Consider the following 24,440-nt stretch of genomic DNA (forward strand, 5'->3'; position numbering starts at 1 on the left):
AGTTAAAGAGGAGGAGTGTTAAAAATTATATACAATAATCATAGTGAGAGAGGAAGTATTGAAGGGACTGACATCCTTGAAGATGGATAAATCACCAGGGCTGGATGGATTGATTCCCAGGCTGTTAAAAGAAGCCACGGGGGAAATAATGGATGCTCTAAGGATCATTTTCCATTCCTCACTAGAGACAGGCAAGGTCCCAAAGGATTGGAGGTCTGTGAATATTGCACCATTATTTAAAAAGGGTGTGAAAATTATAGGTCAGTCAGTCTGACTCCGGTGGTGGGAAAATTATTGGAAACAATTCTGAGAGACAGCATAAACTGTCAGTTAGAAAGGCACAGATTGATCAGGGATAGTCAGCATGGTTTTGTTAGGGGAAGATCGTGTCTTACTAACTTAATACAATTTTTTGAGGAAGTAACAAGGAGGATTGATGAGGGTGATGCAGTGGATGTTGTCTACATGGATTTCAGTAAGGCACTTGACAAGATCCCACATGGCCGACTGGTCAGGAAAGTGAGATCCCATGGGATACAGGGGAAGGTGGCAGGTTGGATCTAAAATTGGCTCAGTGACAGGAAACAAAGGGTAACGGTCGATGGCTGTTTTTGTGAATGGAAAACAGTTTCCAGTGGTGTTCCACAGGGCTCAGTGTTGGGCCCTTGCTGTTTGTTGTCAAGTGATTTAGACTTAAATGTGGGAGGTATGATTGGGAAATTTGCAGCTGACAGAAAAATTGGCTGTGTAGTTGATAGTGAAGATGATAACTGTCAGCTCCAGAATTATTTTAATAGTTTGGTTGAGTGGGCAGAATGTTGCCAGGGCTTGAAAATTGCAGCCATGAGGAGAAATTGGATAGGCTAGGGTTGTTTTCCTTAGAACAGAGGAGGCTAAGGAGTGACCTAGTTGAGGTGTACAAAATTAAGAGGGGCCTAGATAGGGAGGACAGGAAAGACTTGTTTCCCCTAGCTGAGGGGCAATTATCAAGGGACATAGATTTAAGGTGATTGGTAGCAAGATTAGAGGGGACATGAGTAAAAACTTTTTCACCCAGAGGGTGGTGGGTGTCTGGAATTTACTGTCTAAATTGAAGGTTGAGGCTGAAACTCTCAATTCATTTAAAAGATACCTGGGTCTACATCTGAAGTGCTGTAACCTGCAAGGCTACAGACCAGGTGCTGGAAAGTGAGATTAAAATGAGCGACTAGTTTCTTTTTTCTCTTTTTGGCCGGTGCAGGCACGATGGGCTGAATGGCCTCTTTCTGCACCGTAACTTTTCTATGATTCTAATGAGAAATACCAGTACATTTTGTTCCAGAAGACGGTCACACCTCTTAGAATAGGGTCGTCTGTTTTGGTCAGCAGTGAGGGACAGGAGGATGTGACTGTCAGTGAGGTAGGTAAAGGGACCGAGCAGACCGGAGTGAGGGAGCCTCAGACTTTGCAATTGTCAAACAGGTTTGAGGTGCTCACAATCTGTGTGGATGAAAGTGAGGTCTGCAAGATGAATGAGCAGGCTGGCCATGGCACCATGGTACAGGAAGCCGTTCAAGTCGGGAGAGAAAACAGAAATGTAGTGGTAGTACGGGATAGTATAGTTAGGGGGATTAATATTGTTCTCTGCAGCAAAGAGTGAGAGTCCAGGCGGCTTTGTTGCCAGCCCAGTGTCAGGGTTTGGGACATCTGCTCAGGGCTGGAGAGGAACTTGCAATGGGAGGGGGAGGATCCAGTGGTCATTGTCCATGTAGGTACCAATGACATAGGCAGGACAAAGAAGGAGGTTCTGCATAATCAGTATGAGAAGCTAGGTACCAAATTAAGAAGGAGAACCTCAAAGGTAATGATCCCCAGATTATTACCTGAGTCACATGCAAATTGGCAGAGGGCAAATAAGATTAAAGATGCGTGGCTCAAAGACTGGTGTGGGAAAAGTGGGTTCCAGTTCATGGGGCACTGACACTAGTACTGGGGAAAGTGGGTGCTGTACTTTTGGGATGGTTTACACCTGAACCGTGCTGGGACATGTGTTCTTGCAAATCGCATAACTAGGGAAGTAGAGAGGGCTTTAAACTAAACAAGGGGGGTGAGGGATCAAGCTAGGGTAGATGTGGCAAATTAAGGGGTAGATTCAAAACAGGAGACCATAATAGTAATGAGGGTCATGGAATAGCAGGAAGGAGCAGAGAGATAAAACCTAAGAATACACCAATTGTCAAAACTAGATGTTACAAAGATAACAAAAAGACAAAACTAAAGGCTCTGTATCCGAATGCACATAGCAGGGGAGGCGATGGCTTAGTGGTATTCTTGTTGGTAATGCTCTGGGGTTGCGGGTTCGAATCCCACCATGGCAGATATTGAAATTTGAATTCAATAAAATCTGGAATTAAAAGTCTAATGCTGACCATGATGATGCCAATTGTTGTAGAAACCCACCTGGTTCACTAATATCCTTTAGGGAAGGAAATCTGCCATCCTTACCTGATGGTCTACATGTGACTCTAGACCCACAGCAATGCGCTTAAAAAAAATTAGCGATGGGCAATAAATGCTGGCCTAGCCAGCAATGCCCACATCCCATTAATCAATAAAAAAAAGATGAAAGCGTACATTGAAGTAAATAAATATGACCTGATTGCAATTACGGAGTCGTGGCTGCAGGACGACAAGGATTGGATCCTGATTATTGAGGGGTATATGATATTCAAGAAGAATAGGAAAGTAGGTAAAGGTGGAGGGGTAGCACTGTTGATCAAGGATGGCATTGGTGCAATAGTTAGAGATAACCTTGGTTCAGGAGATCAGGATGTAGAAGTCACTAGTGGGAGTGGTCTACAGGCCCTCTAACAGTAGCCACAATGCAGGACAAAGGGTGCTTGTCATAAAGGGACAGTAATTTTAATCTACATATAAACTGGAAAAGTGAGATTGGCAATAATAGCCTGGGTAAGGGGTTCATAGAAACATTTTGAGAGAGTTTTTTAGAGCAGCATGTTCTGGTTATATTAGACTTGGTCTTGTGTAATGTGACAGGGTTAATTAATGACCTCAGGTTTTTTAAATTAATTTACGAGGTGTGGGTGTTGCTGGCTAGGCCAGCATTTATTTCCCATCACTAATTGCCCTTGAGAAGTTGGTGGTGAGCTGCCTTCATGAACCGCTGCAGTCCCTATGGTGTAGGTACACCCACAGTGCTGTTAGGGAGGGAGTTCCAGGTGGTGGTGTTCCCATCTATCTGCTGCCCTTGTCCTTCTAGATGGCAGTGGTCGTGGGTTTAGAAGGTGCTGCCTAAGGAGCCTTGGTAAGTCCCTGCAATACATCTTGTAGATGGTACATTCTGCTGCCACAGTGCATCGGTGGTAGAAAGAGTGAATGTTTGTGGAAGGCACCCTAAGTAGCAGCGACCACAATATGATTGAATTTTACATCCAGTTTGAAAGGGAGAAAGGTGGGTCTAAGACTAGTATTTTAAACTAAAATAAGGGCAATTAAGTGGGGATGAAAGCTGAGCTAGCTGAAGTGAACTGGAATACTAGGCTAGGGAATAGATCAATAGAGAAACAGTGGCAAACATTTAAGGGGATATTTCAGAATACTCAATATTCCTATTATAAAGAAAAATTCTAAGAGAAGGACCCCCGTCTGTGATTAACTAAAGACGTTAAGGAAAGCATCAAACATGAGGAAAAAGCGCAAAGATGAGTGGCAGGACAGATGATTGGTCATAATATAAAGAATATAAAGAAAGGCAGAGAATGACTAAAAGGGTAATCAGGAGAAAGAAATTAGAGTACAAGAGGAAGCTAGCTAGAAATGTAAAAACAGAGAGGCGATGGTGGTGTGGTATTGTCACTGGACTAGTAATCCAGGGACCCAGGCTAATGCTTTGGGGACCCGGATTTGAATCCCACCACAGCAGATGGTGGAATTTGAATTCAATAAAAACCTGGAATTAAAAGTCAACAATGACCATGAAACCATTGTCGATTGTTGTCAAAACCCATCTGGTTCACTAATGTCCATTAGGGAAGGAAATCTGTCGTCCTTACCCAGTCTGGCCTACGCACAGCAATGTGGTTGAGCCTTAAAAAAAAGTGCCCTCTGAAAAAGTACAATTAGGGATGGGCAATAAATGCTGGCCTAGCCAGTGACGCCCATGAACTAGTAAAAAAAAAGGAAGATAGTGGGATAGCCACTTGCCCTGTATGAGCCCCCACTCTGCCTGCAAATATGCTGGTTGTTGGGAGTTGGCTGTAAAATATCCCCCCATTCCCCCTCCACCCCATGGTCTGGCCTTGGGTGTGGGGACAGGATATGATCCAAAAGAATAGGATAATTTTCTGACTTTGAGCTGCCAGAGAGAACTTTCCCATTTAGGAGCACATATTGGAAATTCAGCATCACATTGCACAGAAATTGCAAGTCACATGAATAAATATTCTGATGTGAGGGAATATGGTAACATTTTTATACATGTTACCATTTAATAACAAACAGCGCATTTAATGTGTAAAACCTCTGGATTATTGAACAGAGAACGTGATAATAAACAGCAGTCGGAGTCAGGGACCTGCTGGAAAATTTGGTTGGAAATGTAGGGTACAGTAGTCAGCTTTAGAGGTACAGAGAGAAGGTGAGAGGCTTACAGACAGTACTGCTTTTGTCTGCACTGGAGTGCTGCTTTGGGCTGCATGAGAGTGCTTCAGCTGGAGTTTGTGAGAGAGGGACTTTTAAGAGTTAATTTCTATCTATAGTAATCTTTCTTTAATTTAACAACTAACTAAAAGTTGCTCTTTGGGTTGGGAGAAGGTCAGTTTTAGTCCAGCTTTAAAACAGGGTTTATACAGGCTCTGTTTGCAGCCACAGCTAGTTAATTAGTTAACCTGCTTAAACAGGTTTTCGGAAGCTAGATACAGACAGCATAAAGGCAAGCCATCTACAGTGCTGCTTTTGTCTGCACTGGAGTGCTGCTTTGGGTTGCATTAGTGTGCTTCAGTTGGAGTTTGGTGAGAGAGGAGGTTCACTGAAGAGGGAAGGAGGTGATCCTTTCATTTTCTACCTTTCCTCAGTCAGAAGAGCAGCGGCCTTGATAAGTAGGACCTGGTAAGTATTTCTTCTATCCTTAATATTCCCTAAACTAGAGGAAATAAAAGTAAAGGGAGCAATTTAAAGGTAAGTCATGGCAGGGCAGCTCAGCCAAGTGGAATGCTCCTCCTGTGCGTTGTGGGAAATCAGGAACACTTCCAGTGCCTGGAGTGACCGTGTGGAGGAAGTGTCTCCAGCTGCAGCTACTCAAAATCTGCATTTCGGAGCTGGAGCTGTGGCTGGAGTCACTGTGAAGCATCCGCAAGGATGAGATCTTCATAAATAGCACATACAGTGAGGTGGTCACACCACAGGTAAAGAGTGCACAGGCAGAAAAGGAATGGGTGACTGCCAGACGTAATAAAAGCTCTAGACCAGTAGTGCAGGAGTCTCCTGTGTCCATCTCCCTCACCAACAGATTTTCCGTTTTGCATACTGCTGGGGGAAATGGTTTCTCAGAGGAATGCAGCAAGAGCCACGTCTGTGGTATCATGAGAGTCTCAGCAGCACGGGGTGGGGTGTTGGTGGTGGAGAAAAGAGTGGGAGAGCAATAGTGACAGTGGATTCTATCGTAAGGGGAACAGATAGATGTTTCTGCAGCCACTGACATGACACCAGGATGGCATGTTGCCTCTCTGGTACCAGGGTCAAGGATGTCACTGAGCAGCTGCAGGACATTCTGATAGGGTAGGGTAAACAGCCAAAGGTCATAGTTCATATCGGTACCAATGACATAGATAAAAAGCGGGATGAGGTCCTGAAAGCAGAATATAGGGAGCTAGGAAATAAATCAAAAAGCAGGACCTCAAAGGTAGTAATCTCAGGATTACTCCCAGTGCCATGAGCCAGCGAGATCAGGAATAGGAGAATAGACCAGATGTATGCGTGGCTGGAGAGATGATGTAGGAGGGAGGGATTTAGATTCCTGAGGCATTGAGACTGATTCTGGGGAAGGTGGGACCTGAACGAGCTGTTGCACTCCAGCAGGACTGAGACCAATATCCTCGCAGGGGTATTTGCTAGCACTGTGGAGGGAGGATTTAAACTAGATTGGCAGGGGGATGGCAACTTGAGCGAGGAGACACAAGAGAAGGAAACAAAGATAGGAACGAAAGGCAGAAAAATAGAAAGCTAAAGTGGAAGGCAGAGGAAACAAGGGCGAGCAGCAAAAAGGGCCATAGTACAAAAAAAAAGTGTAAAAATGTTAAAAAGACAAGTCTAAAGGCCCTGTATCTGAATACACAGAGCATTCGCAATAAGGCAGACAAATTAACAGCGTATTGATATAAACTTGTACAAAATGATTGCGATTACGGAGACGTGACTGCAGGGTGACCAAGGCTGGGAAATGAATATCCAAGGATACTCGATATTTAGGAAGGACAGGCAAAAAGGGAAAGGAGGTGGTGTGGTGTTGTTAGTTAAGGATGAAATCAGTGCGATAATGAGAGAAGATATTGGCTCAGAAAATCTAGATGTAGAATCAGTCTGGGTGGAGCTAAGAAGCAACAAGGGGCGGAAAACGTTAGTGGGAGTTGTTTATAGGCCTCCAAACTGTAGTGGTAAGGTAGGGGATTGCATTAAACAGGAAATCAGAGATGCATGTAACAAGGGCGCTACAGGTGTTATGGGTGACTTTAATCTACATATAGACTGGGCAAACCAAATTAGCAATAATTCTGTGGCAGATGAATTCCTGGAGTGCGTGTGAGATGGTTTTTTAGACCAGTATGTTGAGGAACTGACTAGGGAACAGGCTATCCTAGATTTGATATTGTGCAAAAAGAAAGGTTTAATTAATATTCTTGTTGTGTGGAGTCCTTTAGGGAACAGTGACCATAACATGATAGAATTCTTCATTAGGATGGAAAGTGAAGTAGTCCAATCTGAATCTGGGGTCCTAAATCTTAACAAAGGAAACTACAAAGGTATGAGGCGTAAATTGGCTAAGATAGATTAGGGAACTTCATTAAAAGGCATGATGTTGGATTCGCAATGGCGAATATTTAAAGACCGAATGTATGCATTGCAACAATTATACATTCCTTTCTGGTGCAAAATCATAACAGGAAAAGCGTGCCAACCATGACTAACGAAAGCAATTAAGGATAGAATTAGATCCAAAGAAGGGTCATATAAAGTTGTTAGAAAAAGTAGCAAGCCTGAGGATTGGGAGCAGTTTAGAATTCAGCAAAGGAGGACCAAGAGATTGAGTAAGAGGGAAAAAGTAGAGTATGAGAATAAACTTGCAAGGAGCATAAAAGCGAACTGTAAAAGCTTCTATAAGTATGCAAAAAGAAAGGTCCCTTACAGAATGAAACAGGAGAATTTATAATAGAGAACGAGGAAATGGCACAGCAATTAAACAACTACTTGAGTTCTGTTTTCACGGAGGATGACACAATTAACTTCCCAGAAATACTAGGGGAAACATTTTCCCCCTGTTGGGGGGGATATGCAGGAGCGGGTGCGGGCAGGCACGCCTCCAATCGGCGCCCCCAATTGGGGACACGTCGCCATTTTACGCGGGCGGGCCAATTAAGGCCCGCCCAGCGTGACGTTCGCCAGGAAACACTATGCGCCCCCTGTGCGGGCGGGGGGGATCCCCTCAGCCGGGAGTGCACTCTTTCGTGCATAAGCGCGAGAGAGCGTACTGATCTCCCTGAGGCTAAGTGCTGCCTCAGGGAGATCGGCTCCAAATTTAAAAATGTTAAACAAATGATAGCAAAATTTCCCTGACATGTCCCCTCATGTGACACTGTCACATGAGTTGGGACATGTCCATCACTTTTACTGAAACCTTTATTAAATATTTGAAAACCCTCATGAAACATCATCCCGCCCATGGCTGAGGTTTCATGCTTTTTCTTAAGCCCACCAGGGCTCCCGGCCTGCCCGCCTTAAGGTTGGATGGGCAGGTCCATTAATGATGTCAATTAGTTTTTAAATGGCCTCAAAAGGCCGCTAACAGGTTGGCGGGCACGCAGCTGATTCGGCTGCGCCCCTGCCGACCTGAAAATGAAAATGACGCGGGGTGACATCAGGAGTTCCACCCAACATCACCCCGCGTCATTTTACGTGTCGGCGAGCGGGCCCCACCCCGGCTCGCCGCCCAGAAGATCCCTAGGGAGCCAAGGGTCTAATGAGAAGGAAGAATTGAAGGAAATTAGTATCACTAAAACAATAGTGCTGGAGAAATTAATGGGACTAAAAGCCGATAAATCCCCAGGGCTCGATAATCTACATCCCAGGGCACTAAAGAAGGTGGCCCTGGAACTAGTGGATGCACCTACCCTGTCAATCCCCCTAAGAATCTTATATGTTTCAACAAGGTCGCCTCTCATTCTTCTAAACTCCAGTGAGTACAGGCCCAACCAACTGAACCTCTCCTCATAAGAAAATCCCTCCATACCTGGGATCAACCTCGTGAACCTTCTCTGGACTACCTCCAATGCCAGCATATCTTTCCTTAGATAAAAGGACCAATATTGTTCACAGTATTCTAGGTGTGGTCTAACTAGTGTCTTGTATAGTTTTAGGAAGACTTCCCTATTTTTATACTCCTGGTATTAGTTTTGTAAACCTCCTATGAACTGCTTCTAATGCATTTACATCCTTCCTTAAATAAAGGGACAAATACCATACACAGTACTCCAGTTGTGGTTTTATCAGTGCCCTGTACAACTGAAGCATAACTTCCCAATTTTTATATTCAATTCCTCTCGCAATTAATGATTAGCTTTCATAATTACTTGCTGGACCTGCATATTAGCTTTTTGTGATTCATGCACTAGGACATCCAGATCTCTCTGCATCTTGGAGCTCTACAATCTCTCACCATTTAAATAGTGTGCTTCTTTTTTATTCTTCCTGCCAAAATGGACAATTTCACATTTGCCCACATTATACTGCATTTTCCAAATCTTTGCCCACCTCACTTAAACTATCTATGTCACTTTGGAGCCTCTTTATGTCCTCTTCACAACTTACTTTCTGACCTATCTTTGTATCATTAGCAGATTTAGCAACTATACCTTTGTTCCCTTCATCCAAGTCATTTATATAAATTGTAAAAAGTTGAGGGCCCAGCACTGATGCCTGTGGCACACCACTCGTTATACTCTGCCAACCAGAAAAGGACCTATTTATGGCTACTCTGTGCTTCCTGTTAGCTAGCCAATCTTCTATCCATTCCCACATGTCACCTCTTACACCATGAACTTTTAATTTACACAATAACCTTCGATATGGCACTTTATCAAATGCCTTCTGGAAATCTAAATACAGTACATCCATCAGTTCCCTTTATCCACAGTACATGTGACTCCTTCAAAGAAGTCCAATAAATTGATTAAACATGAGTTCCCTTTCACAAAACCTTGTTGACTCAGCCTGATTGCCTTGAATTTTCTAAGTGCCCTGCCATAACATCTTTAATAATAGTTTCTAACATTTTCCCTATGTCAGATGTTAAGCTAACTGGCCTGTAGTTTCCTGCTTTCTGTCTCCCTCCCTTTTTGAATAAAGGAGTTAAATTTGCTATTTTCCAATCCAATGGCACCTTCCCCAAATCCAGGGAATTTTGGAAAAATAAAACCAACGCTTCAACTATTTCACTAGCCACTTTCTTTAAGGTCCTAGGATGAAATCCATCAAAACCCAGGGATTTGTCAGCCCACATTTCCAACAATTTGCTCAGTACCACTTCCCTGGTGATTGTAATTTTCCTGAGTTCCTCCCATACAGTTCCTGATTTACAGCTATTTCTGGGATGTTACTTGTATCCTCTATAGTGAAGACTAATGCAAAATATCTGTTCATTTCATCTACCATCTCTTTATTTTCCATTATTAATTCTCCAGACTCACTTTTGAGAGGACCAATGCTCACTTTGCTACCTCTTTTAGTAGAAACTCTTACTATCCATCTTTATATGTCTAGCTAGCTTTGACTTGTACTCTAATTTTTCCCTTTTTAGTAATCTTTTTGTCACCCTTTGCTGTTCTTTATGTTCTGTCCAATCTTCTGACCTGCTACCCATCCTTGAGCAATTATATGCTTTTTCTTTAAGTTTGACGCTGTCTTTAACTTATTTAGTTAACCACGGATGGTGGGTCCTCCCCTTGGAATTTCTCTTTCTTGCTGGAATGTATCTATTCTGTGTATTCTGAAATATCCCTTTAAATCTCTGCTGCTGCATCTCAATTAACCTATTCCTTAACCTCATTTTCCAATTCACTTTAGCTAGCTCTACTTCCATTCCCACATATTTGCCATTTTATAAGTTTAAGATACTAGTCTCAGACCCAATCTTCTCTCCCTCAATCTGAATATAAAGTTCAATCATATTAAGATCACTGCTACCCAGGGGGGCCTTCACTATGATGTTATCAATTAATCCTATCTCATTCCACAATAGCAGGTCTAGTATAGCCTGCTCTCTGATTGGCTCCTGTTCTAAGAAACTACCCCAAAAACATTCTATGAACTCCTCACCTAGGCCACCTTTGCCCATCTGATTTTTCCAGTGTCCCATGATTATCACCATACCTTTCTGACAAGCTCCCATCATCTCTTCCTTTATACTCTGTCATCCCATGTAGTTACAATTACAACATAAACAGGATACGATGAGAAGGAAAAGAGAGGCTTTTAGCAGGTACAAGGGAAGCAAATCAGTGGAGGCATTAGTGGAGTACAGAAAGTGCAGGGTGGGGCTTAAGAAAGCAATTAGGAGAGCAAAGAGGGGATATGAGAAAACTCTGGCTGGTAAAATTAGAGAAAATCCCAAGATATTCTATAAGTATATCAATGGGAAGAGGATAACCAGGGAAAGAGTGGGGATCATTAGGGACCAAGGGGACAATCTATGGGTGGAGCCAGAGGACATTGTTAGAGTGTTGAACAAATACTTCACATCCATCTTCAGCCAAGAGAACGAGGATGAAGGTATGGAACTCGGGAAGAGAGACTGCGAGGTTCTTGAGCAAATTGATATAGGGAGTGACAAGGTATTGGAGGTGTTGGCAGGCTTAAAAGTGGACAAATCTCCAGGTCCAGATAGTTTGTGTCCCAGACTGCTGAGGGAAGCAAGGGAAGAGATCGCAGGGGCTCTGACACAAATTTTTAATTCCTCTCTGGCCACGGGGGAGATGCCAGAGGACTGGAGAACAGCTAATATGGTTCCGCTATTTAAGAAGGGTTGTAGAGATAAGCCAGGGAACTACAGACCGGTCAGTCTCACGTCAGTGATAGGGAAACTATTGGAGAAAATTCTGAAGGAGAGAATCTATCTCCACTTGGAGAGGCAAGGTTTGATCAGAGATAGTCAGCATGGCTTTGTCAGATGGAGGTCATGCCTAACAAATTTGATTGAATTTTTTGAGGAAGTGACCAGGTGCGTAGATGAGAGTAGTGCAATTGATGTAGTTTATATGGATTTCAGCAAAGCCTTTGACAAGGTCCCACATGGGAGACTTATAAAGAAGGCAAATGCACATGGGATACAGGGTAATTTGATAAGGTGGATTCAAAATTGGCTTAGTTGTAAGAGACAGAGGGTGATGACAGAAGGCTGCTTTAGTGACTGGAAGCCAGTGTCTATTGGCATACCACAGGGATCTGTGCTGGGTCCCCTATTATTCGTCATTTATATAAACGACATAGATGACTATGTTGGGGGGTAGGATTAGTAAGTTTGCAGATGACACAAAGATTGGCCAGGTGCTTAACAGTGAGGTTGAGTGTCTTGGGTGACAGGAAGATAGGGATGGGATGGTCAAATGGGCAGATAAGTGACAGATGGAATTTAACACTGAAAAGTGTGAGGTGAAACACTTTGGAAGGAGTAATTTGACGAGGAAATATTCAATGAACTGCATGACACTAGGAAGTTCTGAGGAACAAAGGGACCTTGGCATGTGTGTCCATAGATCTCTGAAGGCAAAGGGGCATGTTAGTGGGGTGGTGAAAAAGGCATATGGGACACTTGCCTTTATCAATCAAGGCATAGATTACAAAAGTAGGGAGGTCATGTTGGAGTTGTATAGAAACTTGGTGAGGCCACAGCTGGAGTACTGTGTGCAGTTCTGGTCGCCACATTATAGGAAGGATGTGATTGCACTGGAGGGGGTGCAGAGGAGATTCACCAGGATGTTGCCTGGGATGAAACATTTAAGTTATGAAGAGAGGTTGGATAGACTTGGGTTGTTTTCGTTCGAGCAGAGAAGACTGAGGGGCTACCTGATCGAGGTGTACAAGATTATGAGAGGCATGGACAAGGTGGATAGGGAGCAGCTGTTCCCCTTAGTTGAAGGGTCAGTCACGAGGGGACACAAGTTCAAGGTGAGGGGCAGGAGGTTTAGGGGGGATGTGAGGAAAAACCTTTTTACCCAGAGGGTGGTGACGGTCTGGAATGCGCTGCCTGGGAGGGTGGTGGAGGCAGGTTGCCTCACATCCTTTAAAAAGTACCTGGATGAGCACTTGGCACATCATAACATTCAAGGCTATGGATCAAGTGCTGTTGAATGGGATTAGGTAGGTAGGTCAGGTGTTTCTCATGTGTCGGTGCAGACTCGATGGGCCGAATGGCCTCTTCTGCACTGTGTGATTCTGTGATTCTGTGATAAAGTGTAGAAACCACTAGTAAATGTTCATACCTTTCCAGTTTGTTATCAAACCCTTGTTTTTGCTTTGTTGCAGAGTGTAGAAGAAGGAAGTCCAGCCCACGAGGCAGGATTGGGTGCTGGTGATCTCATCACACATATCAATGGTGAATCGGTACTGGGACTTGTTCACACAGATGTGGTGGAACTCCTCCTGAAGGTATTTACTGTCATCTTTCTCAATGGTGTGAGTTTATTGTGATTCACTGAATAGGAAGTGCAACCAATGTCCCACAAGGTCTATCCCATCCTCACCTTTAATCTCACAATATTCACCCCTCCACATTCCATATCCCATTTGTCTATTCCTTCCCCATTCCATTTTTAAAATTATTTTATGGAATGTGGGCTTCACTGGCTAGGCCAACATTTGTTGCCCATTCCTGATTGTCCTCGAGAAGGTGCTGGTGAGCTGCCTTCTTGAACTGCTGCAGTCCATGCGGTGTAGGTACACCCATAGTGTTGTTAGGGAGGGAGGGTGCCACACAAAAGGCTAAAGGCAAGATAGGGGCTAATGGAGTTAGGGGCAATATACTAGCATGGACAGAGGGCTGAGGACTAAAGGACAAGAAGCAGAGAGTGGACTTAAATGGGGCATTTTCAAGTTGGCAGGCTGTGACTAGTGGAGTGCCGCAAGGATCAGTGCTGGGACCTCAGCTATTTACAATCTATATTAATGATTTAAACAAAGAGACAGAGAGTATGTTTCTAAGTTTGCTGACAATACAAAACTAGGTGGGAAGGTAAGCTGTGGGGAGGAAACCAAGAGGCTGTGAAGACATATAGACAGGGTAAGTGAGTGGGAACAAAATGGCAGACGGAGTATAATGTGGGGAAATGTGTAGTTATTCACTTTGATCATAAGAATAGAAAAGCAGAATTTTTTTTTAAAGTGTGAAACTTGTAAATGTTGATGTTCAGGGAGACTTGAGTGTGCTTATACAAGGAACTCAGAAAGTTAGCATGTAGGTACAGCAAGCAATTAGGAAGGCAAATTGTAAGTTGGCCTTTATTCCACAAGGGTTGCAGTACAAGAATAATGAAATTTTGCTGCAGTTGTGCAGAGTTTTGGTGAGACTGCCTCTGACATACTAGGCAGAATCGACCCAGATTTGCACTAAGTGTGGTAGCAGGTGCGAAAAACAACATTTCAGCCGTCGGCCGCACTGGCGGGTTTTTGCACCATATTGTCCACTTCATGCTTCATTAATTATGCAGCCACAGGAAACATGCCGTCTCGCTGGCGGGCAGCCTCTGACTAGCCCGCCACACCGTTACATCACCATTTCCTCACTCCGGGTGCCATATCTAAACTGTAGCCACGCACACAGTTCTCAATGCTTGCAGCCCAGGACTGCTCCAGTGAAGACATGGCCCCGAAAGCCAAGAGTTCAGTGACCCGTCACTGGACCGCCTTTTGCAGGCCCGCTATGATGTCCTCTACATTGCTCTGGCCAAAGGAGGTCCAGCAATCTCACCACTCCGGCTTGGGAGGCGGTGGCAGTGGTGGTCAGTGCCAATGCTGCACAAGAGGTTGGCCATCTAGCGCAGAAAGAGGATGAATGATCTCATCCGTGCCAACAGGGTAAGACAACCATCTCATCGCTTTAAACTCACCCACTCACAAGCCCATCACACATTCACTGGCATCTCACTCACTGCCAGCTCAAGAGACATCACCACTCACTCTCTCACACACACCCTCACATCCCCATCTGACCTCATCTCCTCTGGAGACTGCCTCCTCAGCCCTCACCGTCTTGAGGCCACTTGCACAGATCAACATGTGCCCCTACACACATCCTGGGATACTCTCCTTCCCCAGTACAGCCCTGACTCTGCATCCTCTTCCCTTGCCTGAGGCTACTTCTCCCCCTTCCCCAAGCAAGCCCTAGCCCTGCAGTCATTGAAAAGCCACCCCCTCCTCATGGCTGGTCTGGTAGGTAGAGACCTGCCTGTGAGCCTCACTGGCAGGTGCATGTCACTCTTGTACATTTGTGAAACACACTGACGTGCCCGGATGCTCGGGCGTGCAGAGATTATTCTGGTGAGCAGGGCTAAAGTATTGAAATTAGGCTCCTGATATGTGGAATCGCGGCCTGCCATTGAAGGGTGGCGTGGACAATCACAAACTGGCTTCACAACGGCGTAAAAATGATTTTTGGCCTTCTCGCCATACTGTCCCCTCACGTCCACCATAACACCCACCACCGATGGGATGATTCCACCCACTGTGTGCACTTTTGGTCTCCATTTTTAAGGAAGGATACACTTGCATTGGAGAGGGTACACTAGATTGGTCCCTGGGATGAGTGTTGTCCCACGATGAGTGGCTGAGTAAATTGGGTCTATATTCTCTGGAGTTTAAAAGAAGAGGTGAGCTAACTGAGGCAATACAAGATTCTGAAGGGGCTTGACAGGGTAGACACTGAGAGATTGTTTTCCCCTGGCTGGAGAATCTAAAACACGATGGTTCAGTTTCAGGATAAGGAGACGATCATTTAGGACTGAGATGAGGAGAAGGTTCTTCACTCAAAGGATTGTGAATCTTTGGAATTCTCTACCCCAGAGGGTTTGAATGCTCCATTGTTGACCACATTTAAAGCTGGGATAGACAGATTTTTGGTCTTTCAGAGAATCATGGTATATGGGAAGCTGGTGGGAAAGTGGAGTTGAAGCCCAAGATCAGCCATGATCATATTAAATGGTAAAGCAGGCTCGAGGGGCAGTGGGGTCTACTCCTCATATCTCTTGTCTTCTTGACTTCCAGGATTTTGACTCAGTGACAGTGAAGGAACATTAATATAGTTCCATGTTAGTTATTTAACTGTCCACTATCATTCATGACTGGACGTGACAGGTTTGTGGAGCTTTGATCTAATCTGTTTGTTGTGGAATTACTAAACTCTGTCGTTTGCATTGTTTAAGATGCATATAGTCCTAGTGTTGTAGCTTTATCAAGTTGGCACCTCATTTTTAGCTGCTGCATCTGGCATTTGTTCCTACACCCGTCATTAAACCAGGATTGATCCCCTGGCTTGATGGTAATGTTAGAGTGCAGGATATGCCGGGTCATGAGGTTACTAATTGTGCTTGAATACAGTTCTACTGCTGCTGATGGCCCACAGTGCCTCACGTTCAGTTTTGAGCTGCATACTGCAGTGTAATGGAGTACATTAGACTAAGTTTAATAAAGGGTTAACTATAATAGTTTGTGATGTCATAGAAGGGACTGACATTCACTGAGGTGATGTGATACTCTTGGACAGTCTAAAGTGAAAGGAAAAGGAAAGCAAACTTGATCAGAAGCTTGTAAGAGAGTGCTCTCCAGAATCTGTAAATATTTTAAAATAAATGTTAGTGTTCATAGCTAGCAGTCTTCAGAGATCATTGAAACTATTCCAGCCCAACGACACTGTAATCTATGGTGGCAAGCAGTAAAAAGATGGTGATAGAAAAATCTCGACCTCGACCAGAGAGTTTTGATAAAGTTGCAGGTCTAAATCAGCCTGAAGTGTGGTCAAAGTGGGTCAAAAGATTTGCTCAATTTCACACTGCATCAGGTTTTGCAGCGAAGCCAGACTGTAAGCAGGTCAGTGCACTGTTGTATGCAATGGATGACTGTGAAGAGATCGGTGAGGGTGAAGCTACATATGCCAAAATTATTGATGCATTGGAGACATATTTCAATCTCAACAAGAACACCATCGTGGAACATGCAAAGTTCAGTAAACGTATCCAGAGACAGGGGAAAGCACCAACACATTTATTAATGACTTACACTGATTAGCACTGTGAGTATAGTGATCTGAAAGAGAAGCTAATTCACGACAGAATAGTTGTTGGAGTAGTGAATGATGCATTATCAGATAATTTGCAGTCTCAAGATGACTTGACACTGGTGAAGGCAACTAATTCAATTACGTTGACCAATCGAGATCAGGAGGCAATCAGTAGTCAGGGGAGAGAGAGAGAGAGGAACAGCCTGAATCCCAAAGTAACAGATACAGTTGAATTCGTCAAACATATAAAAGTGAAAATAGAGAGGAGACATGTGCAACAAAATAGCAATTAGTGGCAGCAAATTAGCTGTTGCTGGTGCAGCAGAGAAAGGCACAGGTGTGGTAATTGTCCCACCAAAGACGTACAATGCCATTGGTGTAAAAGGATGAGGCATTTTCAGGAAGTGTGTCCCAGTTGAAAAATCAGGTAGAAGTCTCAAAAAGAGACAGTTTTAAAAGGAAACCCAGCCCATGAAGTTGGAGATTCACAAGACATTGAGATATCCTTCTTAGGAGAGATTAAAGAAGTAGATGAAAGCTATTGGAGCGCAGAGATCCTGGTCAAAGATCACAGGACCCACTTTAAATTAGTTACTGGAGCAGCAGTTTCAATTCCTTCAGACACTGAACCCAGTTAAACAGGAGAGTTCTTCAATCATCCTGCAAAAAGCTACATGGACCAGGAGGAGCAGGGCTGAAAGTTCTGGGAGAATTAACAGCTACTTTAAAGCACAGAGAGAAAGTAATTACTGAAGTACTGTATGTAAAAGCGAGAGTGCGCTCTTTCACACATGCGTAACGAAAGAGCGCACATCTCCCTGTGGCTAAGTGCAACCTCAGGGAGATCGCTTCCACTTTGAAGAATATTAAAAATAGTTTTTTTTAAATTCCCTAACATGTCCCGCTCATGTGACAATGTCACATGAGATGGGACATGTTCATAATTTACACTATAACTTTATTAAAATTTTTAAAACCCCTGCATGAAACCTCATCCCAGCGCTGGATGAGGTTTCATGTTTTCTCTATTCCCCGCTGGGGCTCCTGGCCTGCCTGCCAACCTTAAGGTTGGATGGGCAGGTCCTTTAATTGTTTAAATGATCCTGTCAATGGCCTCAATTGGCCATTGACAGGTCGGCGGGCCCGCAGCTGATTTTGCTGCGCCCCCACCTTCCTGAAAATTTAAATGGGGTGGGATGACGTGGGGGTTTTGCCCGGCATCATCCCGCGTCATTTTACACATTGGCGAGCGGGCCCCGCCCCCTGCTCACTGACGGCAAAATTTTGCCCCATATCTCTATTCCTTCACTGTCGTTGGGTCAAAATCCTGGAACTCCCTTGCCCACAACACTGTGGGTGCATCAAGACTAGATGGACTGCACCAGTTCAAGAAGGCAGCTCAGCATTACCTTCTCAAGGGCAGTTAGGGATGAATTACAAATGCTGGTCTAGCCACGTCCCATAAAAAAAAGCATAATTATTCCAGGCCTCTGAATTACTAGCCCAGTAACATAACCACTAAGTTCCTGTTCCACAGGTCTACCCCTTCCCCATTCCCTAATCCAAGATGTCCGTCTCTTTTTTCCTTCCCCACTGTTATTGTGTCTGATGCCCTGTCCAACGCTCTGTTCTGCTGATGACTTTCTTGCTGTTCTAATGTTGTGATCTTTCCTTTGGATTCAGTTCCTTTAGATTCAGTATGCTGGAAACTCCTTAAACTGGAACTATAAAAAGAGGGAGTCCTGACCCCAGCCTGTTTATTATTTTCATAGGACGAGTGCTCATGAAAGTTGTTATTGGGAGTCAAGGGATAGTGGGGGGGGGGGGGGGGGGGGGATGGGAGTCGTGGAGTTGGGGGGGCTAGTCGTGGGGTGGGGGTGTAGTTGGGTGATGAGGTAGTTGAGGGGGTGGGAGTATAGTTGTGGGCTGGGGGTGTGGAGCGCTAGTCAGGGACTGGTGGGAGTCAGAGGTGGGGGGAGCAGTCGGGAGGTGGAGGGTAGTTGGGGGATGGGGGCGTAGCCAGTGGCTGGGAGGAGTCGGGGGATGGAGAGGTAGTTTGGGGGTGGGGGGCATTTGGGAGGTGTGGGAGTAGGTTGGTGGCGTCATTTTGGGGCTGGGCATGGTCAGGGGGTGGGGGAAGTAGTTGGGGGGGTTAGTGGAAGGGTGGCGAGGCCGGGGTGGGTCAGGTATTTGGGGGAGTGGGTTGGGTGGTCTGGGGAGTAATCAGAGGGTGAGGGAAGCCGGGGTCTGGGGAGAATAGGGAGGTCTGGACGTCAGGGTGGGATTGGATGGTCAGAGTGGGTGCGTTGGGTGGTTGTGGAAGTGAGGTAAGTGGTCGGGGATCATCGAGGGGTGGGGGTTAGTTGGGAGGTGGAAGGTCAGGGGGCTTGGTGGCATGGTCTGTTGGAGGGTAGCCAGGGGTCAGAGGGGAGGGGGTAGTTGGGTGCTCGGGGGTGGGGTGTAAATGGGGGTAATCAGGAATGTGGGGTTTGTTGGATGGTTGGGGGGATATTTGAAGGATCGTCAGGGCAGGGGGGCAATTGGGGGGATTGAGGTGTAGTTGGGGTTGGGGCGGTGGCCAGGGGCTGGAGGGAGGGTTGGATATTTGGGTGGGTGGGGGCATAGTCGGGGATGGAGGGAGCTGGGAAGCTGCGGGGGGTGTTGGGGGGCGGTTGATGAGGGCTGGATATAGTTGGGGTGGCAGGGCTGGGGGTGGGGAGGGTAGTTGGGGGGGGGGCGGTTGGGAGTGTGGGGGGGTCAGTAGTATAGTTACCCAGGGGTAAGAAGTGGTTTTGATCCTTCTAACTATTCCTAGTAACTATTCCGCAATGAGAGTTGGAACCATCCAAAGTCTCTGATTTAAATCAGATGGTTCCAAGTGCAGGGTAACTGCCCAACCAAAGTTGAAACATCCCGCGCAGTCCCCATGCAGTCCTTGCATGGGGAATTCCGGGGGCCCCCAGCACATCATCTGGGGTAACTCCGGTGTAAGACTCCCCGGATATTGGAAGATCTGGGCCAATGTTTCCATTTTCCATCTTGTAAACGGAGTTGGGTTGCAAAGCCTTGCTTCAGGAGACTTTAAACGTGATGATGTTCCTCCTGCTACAAACAGTTATTAACGATGTATGTCTTCCTTCTCACACAGAGTGGAAATAAGGTCGTGGTGTGCTCCACCCCACTGGAGAACACTTCAATAAAGATTGGTCCTGCCCGGAAGATGAGCTTCAAGGACAAGATGGCGCGATGCAGTAAAAAAAGTCGAAAGAAGGATAACCAGGAAAGGTCAGTTTCACTCAGTGCATGATTTCTAAGGATACAGCCACACACAAAATTCATCTTCTCATCTTCCTGGGTAGGCAGGAGTAGATCAATGACAGCCAGCAAGTCGTGTCTAATAAATTTAATCAAGTCATTTGAGGAAATAACAGGTTACGTTGATAAAGGAATTATAGTGGATGTTATTAGAACAGATTTACAAGACATTTGATAAGGTCCCACCTTAGGAGGGAGGTTTGTACCAAAATTAAGGCATTGCATAAGAAAGGGAATTAGGTTAGTTAATGGACAGAAAACAGATTAGTGGTTGATTGATGTCATTTGGACTGGATGGATATTTCTTTTTCTCAACAGTTTGGAGTTTGGTATGAGGCACTTTGTGAAATTTGCATGGTTAACTGGAGAGGACTGTAACCAACTTCAGAAATAGGTTGCTCTGAAGAATAGTCATATAGAGTTGAAACGCTAACTTTGTTTCTTTCTCCACAGATGCTGCCGGACCTGTTGAGTTTTTCCAACATTTTCTGTTTTTATTTCAGAAAGAATCAGGTTTGTAGATGGGACAGTAGATGTCACATGATATTGGAGATAGAAAAGAGGAGGCGATAGATTGAGGGAGCAAGAATGAAGAGAGGGAATTTATACTAAATATTAAAGCTTTAAAGAGAGTAGAGGGGCAGAATGATTGGGGAATTCAGAAACATAAAACTTGAAAACTGAGAGGACAATTTGATACGGCTGCTTTTATGGAAAAACTTATGGGAAAGATTGAATTAATAGAAGCAATCTATGGTGAAGTGGTAATGCTAACTCTTTATATGCCAATTGCAGTGAGAATATTTTGCCCAGTTTTAGGTGACTTTCTTTGCACCATGTGCCAAAATGCAGAAGAAATTAACTAAAATAATCCCAGGATGTGAGGCATGGATTATGATAGAAATTAGGACTGTTTTAGAAAGAGAGCATGTAATAGAGGTGTTTAAAGTTTAGGGGTTTTATTAAGGTAAATCGAGAGAAATTATTTCCGATGCTGGATTAATTGGTCACCGGAGGACTTAAATCTTAAAATCATTATCAAAGTGAGAAAGGGAGAGATTGAGGGAATGTTTTTACCTCATGGATAGTTGAGGTCAAGAATGCCCAGGCAGAAACACTGAAGCAGAAAGTGAAATAGCTTTTAAAAGAGATTTGTATAAATATTTATGAAAAAGAAAAGAATATAAAAGGTCTCAGGAAAGTGCAAGAGATTAGAACAAAGTAAGTAACTCTTTCAGAGTAGCGATACAAGCACAATGGACTGAATGGTCATTCCCAGTGATGAACTGATTCTAGAAACAACAACTTCAAACTTCCTTAAATGCCACTTATCACTTGTATCATGAGTGAGAGGAAAAACACTTTACTCTTTTGTACTATAAGTGACTGAGGTTCTCCAGATGTAGCAACTGTTCAATGAGATATTAGTTACCACAGGCAGTAGGATGAGGTACGAAATTCCTCACATTCTTGAGGTTGCAATCTCAGTTGTGTCCTCAGTAATTGGCTAGCAGTCAATACCAGGCCCTATGTCAGTGTGAATGCTCATTACTGAACATCAGTGTCACACCAGCTGAATGGATTGATGATGGTGACTCTGTTACTGGTCGCCATTGTCACATGGTCTTGTTTCCATGTGTTGTCCAAGACTGCTGGCATTATTTTCTGCTAACTGGCAGATTCCCCTCCACTCTATGTTCTGATCCCCTAACCTGATTAAGCACTCAGAGTGTCAAGTCTTTTACGTGAATTGACCAGCTGTTCTGTGTTAGTTTTTGAAACTGCTGTCATTCTTAAATGATTTTTTTCTCTGGGTGACTGTAGTGTGACCACCTTTACTGCCCTCCCTGAGTGGCCATGAGAGGTGACAATGGTCTTTCTTCTTCAGCCCATGTGGTGTATGTATACCCACAGTGCTGTCAGGGAAGGAGCTCTAAGATTTTGATTCAGCGACAGTGAAGAAACTTGGAGGTGATGGTGTTCTTGCAACATTACTGCCCTTGTCCATCTTTATGGTCAAGCGCTGGTGCAGTTGCACTAATGATGTGGCTTCTGGTCCATGGTGATTTTCAAACAAATGTACTCAGCAGGTGAGTGGGGATATTGTGAGTGGAAATGACAGCAAGTATGTTGACACTTCAAAATGTTATGATCTTAGGCCAGAGCCCCAGGTTTTTGGTGAGACCTGATTAGGGACCAATAACATTTTGTTTAAAGTACACAAAGTTTGAGATTCAATACTTACTAAGTGAAGAAATCCACAAGATTCCATAGGTTTTGAACAAAAAATAAATAAACTTTCCTACACAAGGTCAGAAAAATAAAACAATTTACAATTTCTATCTTATACTCTAACATTCAGGGTAGGTATGAAGTACATGTGAATAAACAAGTCAACTGTGGTAAAACACACCACACTGCACAATAAATGGCACTTGCGACCAAGATAGAGTCCATGGACTGCTCAACAACCTAACCAGACATCAGTAACATTGTGATTCAACCAATCTCACTGAAACTCTGTCTCTCTCACAAGAGGCTCCAGTCTTCACCTTCGAAGATCTATCCTGGGAATTCTCTCCAAAAGTCACTACAATTCAGATGGCATCAACAACGCTCCACCTCGCAGGGTTTCAATCTTGTCTCCTGAGATACCATTCTCCTGGATTCCCAAGTATACACTCAAACACCAACTCCCAAGCACAATTTCAGCTCTTGGCCATGCCAAGCAGAGCCCTAATGCTCCAAAGCCGTACCTTTGTCCCTATGGCCTGCAGCATGGAGTCACCAACCTTCGGCTGCCTTCTTCACTTAAAGCCTGTGCTCCATATCCCTTTTCCTGTTTGGAGCATATTTCTCTGCTCCTCTCTTTTTAACTGAACTGGTACTTCTTCCTCTCCCTGTCCACTCTCTGGGACTCTTCCTTTGGGACCCCCCCGTCTCTCCCCCCCCCCCCCCCCCCCACCCCGCTATCTCTTTCCCTCTGGAACCTCTCCCTGTCCCCTGCCTGGGACACTTGATTACTCGATGGTGCTTCACTCCCAGTCACCTGACCTGGGTTTTCACACCATTTCCTTATGCACAACACATTGCGCTGAAAAAAAAGTAAAAATGCCAATCTGCACATGTACAGCTCACTCCCGGTCTGTGCACGTGCAGCTCACTCCCGGTCTGTGCACGTGCAGCTTACTCCCGGTCTGTGCATGTGCAGCTCACTCCCGGTCTGTGCACGTGCAGCTCACTCCCGGTCTGTGCACGTGCAGCTCACTCCCGGTCTGTGCACGTGCAGCTCACTCCCGGTCTGTGCACGTGCAGCTCACTCCCGGTCTGCGCACGTGCAGCTCACTCCCAGCCTGCACATGTGCAGCTCACTCCCAGCCTGCACATGTGCAGCTCACTCCCAGCCTGCACATGTGCAGCTCACTCCCAGCCTGCACATGTGCAGCTCGCTCCCGATCTACATGTGTGCAGCTCACTCCCGGTCTGCGCACGTGCAGCCCACTCCCGATCTACACGTGTGCAGCTCACTCCCGGTCTGCGCATGTGCAGCTCACTCCCGATCTACATGTGTGCAGCTCACTCCCGGTCTGCGCATGTGCAGCTCACTCCCGATCTACATGTGTGCAGCTCATGCCCGGTCTGCGCATGTGCAGCTCACTCCCGGTCTGCACACGCGCAGCTCACTCCCAATCTACACATGTGCAATGTGCAGCTCACTCCCGGTCTGCGCACGTGCAGCTCACTCCCGGTCTGCGCATGTGCAGCTCACTCCCGATCTACATGTGTGCAGCTCATGCCCGGTCTGCGCATGTGCAGCTCACTCCTGGTCTGCGCGTGTGCAAAAGCTCCGAGGCCCTTCGGGATTTGAAGGTCCCGACCTCCGCTCTCAACGTTAAGGTAAGTATAGTGTTCATATCAAAAGCATGAGGTGATGTTCCTTGAACATTGCGTTCTAAAATATTTGTTCAAAGCCTTGATGTTGGATTAAATCACTAACATACATTCAAAACCATGCAAGAATAAGGTATGGAAAATGTGAATGAAATTGCAGAAATGTTTTATGGAGGGCAGTGACATCACCAGGATGTTATGCACTTCTCTGTTTTAAACCAAATTCTTCACCAAACTATAAAGCCGCATTAATATTTATAACACACAGAAGAAACAATTAATGGCAGCTCTACACAGCACCCAGTGCTACATTTACATCATCAATCTTCTACCGTGTTCACTGAGTTTGCAGGAATGGTCTGTGCCTTGGTTTTGCCCTTACATCTGAGGAATGTGAATTAACCAAATTTTACTTTTGCTGTTAACAGGAAGAGATCACATTTCAAAAAGACTTCCAAACAGACACTGGCGTTACACACAAGTAAAAGCTTCTCATCTGCCCTGCATCATTCCCTTTTATCCAGTGAAAGTGTTCCAGGGTCACCCACTCAGAACCTGTCCCCAGGACCAACAACTCCCTGTCAAGGTCCTGCTGCTGAGCCCCAGTCAGGTGAGAAGCAGTTTGTTTTGTGCTTGCTGTACTTGTCTTATATTGGATTGTGGAGCAAACAGGGTCATATTTTTATACTGGTTAAATGCA

At 45.0% G+C, this 24,440-nt stretch overlaps 1 protein-coding gene across 1 annotated transcript in view; it reads left to right on the forward strand.

The window, feature by feature from the left end:
* The window catches only part of LOC144689089 (microtubule-associated serine/threonine-protein kinase 3-like), a 185,666-nt gene that overhangs the window by 157,723 nt on the left and 3,503 nt on the right, over window positions 1-24,440 (forward strand). Inside the window, exons 23-25 of the mRNA XM_078556239.1 lie at window positions 12,790-12,912; window positions 19,683-19,819; window positions 24,169-24,350. Coding sequence (XP_078412365.1) covers window positions 12,790-12,912; window positions 19,683-19,819; window positions 24,169-24,350 — 442 coding nt within the window. The remainder of the gene's footprint in view (window positions 1-12,789; window positions 12,913-19,682; window positions 19,820-24,168; window positions 24,351-24,440) is intronic.

This window comes from Cetorhinus maximus, chromosome 13 (assembly GCF_964194155.1).
Source record: "Cetorhinus maximus chromosome 13, sCetMax3.hap1.1, whole genome shotgun sequence".
Taxonomy (NCBI): Eukaryota; Metazoa; Chordata; class Chondrichthyes; order Lamniformes; family Cetorhinidae; genus Cetorhinus; species Cetorhinus maximus.